Source organism: Sinocyclocheilus rhinocerous, unplaced genomic scaffold (assembly GCF_001515625.1).
Source record: "Sinocyclocheilus rhinocerous isolate Xijiao unplaced genomic scaffold, SAMN03320098_v1.1 scaffold779, whole genome shotgun sequence".
Taxonomy (NCBI): domain Eukaryota; kingdom Metazoa; phylum Chordata; class Actinopteri; order Cypriniformes; family Cyprinidae; genus Sinocyclocheilus; species Sinocyclocheilus rhinocerous.
The window spans coordinates 1,219,941-1,224,932 of record NW_015652150.1 but is presented as its reverse complement, the minus strand read 5'-3'; the positions used below and the strand labels follow the sequence as shown (position 1 = coordinate 1,224,932).

General features: G+C 34.3%; 1 protein-coding gene across 1 annotated transcript in view; it reads left to right on the top strand.

Moving 5' to 3' along the window:
- The first annotated feature begins 1,269 nt into the window (after nucleotides 1–1,269).
- The window catches only part of LOC107713797 (tyrosine-protein phosphatase non-receptor type 23-like), an 11,621-nt gene continuing 7,898 nt past the window's right edge, over nucleotides 1,270–4,992 (top strand). Inside the window, exons 1-8 of the mRNA XM_016519408.1 lie at nucleotides 1,270–1,487; nucleotides 3,029–3,103; nucleotides 3,258–3,311; nucleotides 3,348–3,428; nucleotides 3,644–3,775; nucleotides 3,884–3,931; nucleotides 4,301–4,416; nucleotides 4,524–4,603. Coding sequence (XP_016374894.1) covers nucleotides 1,404–1,487; nucleotides 3,029–3,103; nucleotides 3,258–3,311; nucleotides 3,348–3,428; nucleotides 3,644–3,775; nucleotides 3,884–3,931; nucleotides 4,301–4,416; nucleotides 4,524–4,603 — 670 coding nt within the window. The 5' untranslated portion in view covers nucleotides 1,270–1,403. The remainder of the gene's footprint in view (nucleotides 1,488–3,028; nucleotides 3,104–3,257; nucleotides 3,312–3,347; nucleotides 3,429–3,643; nucleotides 3,776–3,883; nucleotides 3,932–4,300; nucleotides 4,417–4,523; nucleotides 4,604–4,992) is intronic.

Here is a 4,992-nt window from a genome sequence, read left to right as displayed (position 1 = left end):
TTCCCTGATGCACACCTAACATTCAAATGCAAATGTTTATTTTAAATTCGACTAATATTCATTTTTTATTCACAATCTCCTCATCACAGGCAGGCACAGCACTCAATTCAGCATGTGTTCGTGTTTGTGTGCTGTCTGCGTCACTCATAGCACGTGCCTATATCACTATATCGATAATTTTTTCTATCGATATTGAAGGTGTACCGTCGATAAATATCGATACCGTTTTATCGCCCAGGCCTAAATTGTTCTTAACATTATTTTCCCATCTACAGATGTAAAACATTCTCCAAAGCCATAAAGAAAATTAAATTTTTGACTATTTTAGTCAAGGTATAATTTATTTGTAAATGTTTTACACCTGTAGATACAATGCAAAATAGCATCAGTACATCTTGTGTGAAAAATGTGCAGAGACATTAAAAATATTATTCAAGAAAAATCTTACTTGACAACTGTTGTCACCATTCACTCAATAGTATCGAAAAGAACAGACATTCTGCTACAAATGACTCATTTTTGCTCCACTGACAAAAGTCATGGATTTTCAAAATATGAATATGATTGTGTAGATATGAAAATGTGGTGTGGTCACACTTTATTTTAAGGTCCAATTCTCGCAATTAACTAACCATTAACTACAACTTTTGCCTCAATAAACTCCTAATTTGCTGCTTATTAATAGCTAGTAAGGTAGTTGTTAAGTTTAGGGATTGGGTAGGGATGTGGTCTTGCAGAATATGTGCTTTATAAGTACTAAGTAAATGAGCATGTATTTTTTGGCTAGATATTTTGTAATTAATTTTTGACATAGTATCCTTTTAATAAAGTATGATTTCTCTGCAGGTTTTACACCTCTGTAGATCAAATGCAATAGGCTAAAGCATCAGTAAATTTTTTTTAATGGAATAACAGACATTAATATGCAGCAGAACACAGTACAAAACTACATTTCCTTTTTTTATTGCAGAACATATAATACATATATGATCAGGAAAAAAACATGGTCGTTTCTCTAATGAGACATTTACAATAAAAATAAACATGGATTTACGTACACAAAGAAAAGCACAATATTAATGCTAAATCATATCTTTAAAGTAAATAAGGACTAAAATGTTGTGCTTTTTTGCATAACCACGTTTCCTTATTTATTTAATTCATTTTATTATTATTATTATTATTTTTATTTTTTGCAGAACCACATTTCCCAGAATCAGAGTTCAGATCTCATGACGTCACTTCCGGAAGCTTCAATCGCTTCCTGTATGGGTGTAAATGGGGGCATGACAGTCGTTTAGAGCTGTAAAATTTAAAATAATATTTCGGCAGCTATCTTTCCAGGTGCGTGATCGCTATAATTCTATTCTAGTTTAGTCGGTTCAGCGAAATCGGCGGCTGCAATGGAAGCCGTGCCGCGAATGCCGATGATCTGGCTGGATCTGAAGGAGGCAGGGGAGTTTCAGTTCAGCCCGACTGTCAAACAGGTGAGGGACCAGACAGGCCTGATCAGGCCACTCACTACAGTCTTTGCTCCTATTCAATCTGAAAATAAATAAAACAGCATGATTTGTATAGGTGATCTACCCCAAAACTCAAATTTGAGTCCAGGGCCTTGTTTTTCAGGTATTATGTGAGCTATTCAGTGTTTTCTTAAAGGAACAGTTCAACCAAAAATATATCTGTCATTAACCAAAAATGTCTGTCATTATTTACTTACCCAGGTGTCATTCATCAAATCGTTTGTCTTTATATATTTTGCTGAATACAAAAGGGGATAGTTTATAGAATCTTCATATCGTATTTTCCTGCAATGAATGGGGACGGGGACTGGTGATGTCAAACTCTTAAATGACAAAAAAGCATCATAGGAATTATTTACTCTTGTGCTATATTCCAAATTCTTTTTGGCCGTATTATAGCTGTACGTGAGAACCGTATAGAGACATTAAAACTATTACTATTACAGTAAAAATCTTACTAGACAAGTGACAACTGTGGTCACCATTAACTCAACTGCATGGAAAAAAACAGACATTCTTTTTCAAATTACTCATTTTAAGTTCCACTGACGAAGTCATATGGGTTTTGAAAGACATGAGGGTGAGTAAATTATATTTTTAGATTGGGTTGCAATGACATGCCACTAAAGTCATGATTCTCTGCTTTCTGTTTATAATCATCATTGGTTCCTCTGGAATTACTGCAGTGTCCCTGCCTGAGGATACATTAAAAATTACTTTGTGCGGTAGTGAATTAAATGTTTATATTATTGTGTTAAACTTCACAAAATTCATGCTTCCTTATCCTTCACTTCCTCCCAGCAGTTAGGAATTTTTATCAGCTTGTGTCATGTTAGTTATCGGATCCATTCCTGACAAACTAGGCCAAAGGAAGAATAGCAGGTTCAGGTTGTTAAAAGTGGTTGTTTATGTTTTTGCATGGTAATTATTGGCAGTGTTGCATGCAAACAAAATAACAATACTAAGATAGTTTAGTGAATCGGGTTCAAGAGGAACTGCAGTGCCAGATTTTTCTTGTAGATTCCATGATAAAACCTGATTATGTTTTTCATTGTCTCTTTAATATCAAATGATTTAAGCTGTAACAGTGTGTGTGATCTTTTAACATTTTATCTGTGTTGTATTGAATGATCTTGTTAATGTCCAAAAAACCCCCAGAAAACTTCTTTGCTTTGTTACTTTCAATTACCAAATGCTTAAGTGCTTATCGAGATTTTTCTAAGATTTTTCATTTAATCCTGGAAATAAACAGGAAGTTTTAGAATAAAACCAAGAACAGTTATGGCATAAAATAAATAAGAAATAATTACGATTTTTGCACAATTTATACATCACTAATCAAATAAGCAAATGTAAACTCCATCTATACCAAATATTAGATTTTTTAGTTATTTATTTATTTTTTATTTGTATTGTATTGATAGTCTCGTTAATGCCCAGAAAGACCAGAACACGTCTTTGCTTTGTTTCTTTTGATCATTCATATCAATTTTCCATTTTCTCAGTTCATACTGAAGAACTACGGTGAAGATCCTGACAATTATAATGAGCAGTTGAAGAAACTGGAGCAATTGAGACAGGTAAATCTTACTGTGCATTCAAGGCATACTTTTAATCATCATGTGTCTTCCCTTAAAATCACACTTAACATTTCTATCACTATGCTCTACCAGTTAAGCAAGACATCTATGGTCATGCATTTTCTACATTCTCTGCATTGTCTTGCCTTTCTAGAGTGCTGTGAATGTCACACGAGACTTTGAAGGCTGCAGCTCTTTTTACTATGCTGTAGAGTAGGGCTAAAGTACCAACTGCTTTTTTCAGGGTCAGGCCCAAGAGTGCCTGTTGGAAAAATCTATGTTGGACAACAGGAAGAGCTTTCTCGTTGCTCGGATAAGTGCCCAGGTACTTCCTTGTTTTTTTCCCCCTACCATTTACAAGTACCTTGGCTTGAAATGAAGGTACATCCATGACAATAAAGAATAGTTAAGGGTTTTCACATTTCATCTTAAGATTATGTTTTTTTTACTAAATTTGAGCATGCTTATAGCTATATATATCCCATTTGCTGGCAGTATGACTGTAAGACATGTTTGGATAAGAAATATTTTTGTCTTCAGGTGGTGGACTATTACAAAGAGGCATGCAGAGCTCTGGAGAACTCAGAAACTGCTTCAATGTTAGGAAAGATACAGAAAGACTGGAAGAAATTAGTGCAAATGAAGATTTACTACTTTGCTGCAGTTGCTCATGTGAGTCTTCTATTCAAACTGAGGTTGGACTAACTACAGAGCAGGCTGGTCAAATGTGAATTTTTTATGTTTCTAAGCAAGTCATACAAATCCTTGTTCTCTCAACAGTTGCACATGGGGAAACAGGCTGAAGAGCAGCAGAAGTATGGAGAGAGGGTACAACATGCCTGTTTTTCTGTCTTCACTTTCAGTTAGTGGCCATCTGTGCTCTTTGGCATGGAGAAATAGTTTCAACCTCATCTTAGCCTCTTGACCTTTAAAAAGATCAAGTTTTTTTTAGGAAGAACAGTGTGACTTATCTCTTGTAGTTTACTTCAATCTCTAGCTAAAACCATTTTAAAAACCTTTTATATAGAAAGAGGAAGAGGATGTTTTTAAAATAAGTTCATGATTTTTTTGGGAGGAAGAGGATGATTTTAAAATAAGTTTGAAATGAACCCAGAAAGAACCAGCTGTTTTGTAAACCTTTTTAATCTGATCTTTATTTAATACAAAGATATAAAATACTTTATTTATTTTCAACAGGTTGCTTACCTTCAGAGCTCAATAGACAAACTCAACGAGGCAATTAAGCTGGCTAAGGGTCAGCCAGACAGTGTACAGGAAGCCCTTAGATTTACCATGGATGTCATTGGTGGAAAGTGAGCAGATATGATGTTATACTTAACTTACCAAAAGGCATAATTCATTTAGTATAAAAAGTCGCAGGAAGCTCATTTGTCACTTCTCATGTCACTTTTCATTTTAGATTTAATTCTGCCCAAAAAGACAATGACTTCATTTACCATGAATCTGTGCCACCTCTGGAGACACTGACCTCAGTGAAAGGTATTTTAGCCAACAAATGTTGTAGTGCTCTGTAACTGCATTGGGATGTCATTGATTCATTATATGGTATGACTAGAAGTGCATGTTTCCATTAGCTTAATATTTGCTGGAGGTAGGGATATGCCGGTATCAAATTTTCATGTTGCGATTAATTGCTAATGCTTTTATCATGGTATACGGTATTATCACGATATTGAAATTTAGTTTAAAAAAAGTGCTGTCATAATACGGTATAACACGTTTAATAACTTTTTTTCTTATAACAAAAATAACTGAACATTTAAATGCAATAAAGCAATACAGAAAAATGTATAAAGTTAAAAAGTTTTACACAGATTAAAGTGCAAAAGAACTATAAAGACCAATAGGTATCACTTTACAATAAGACC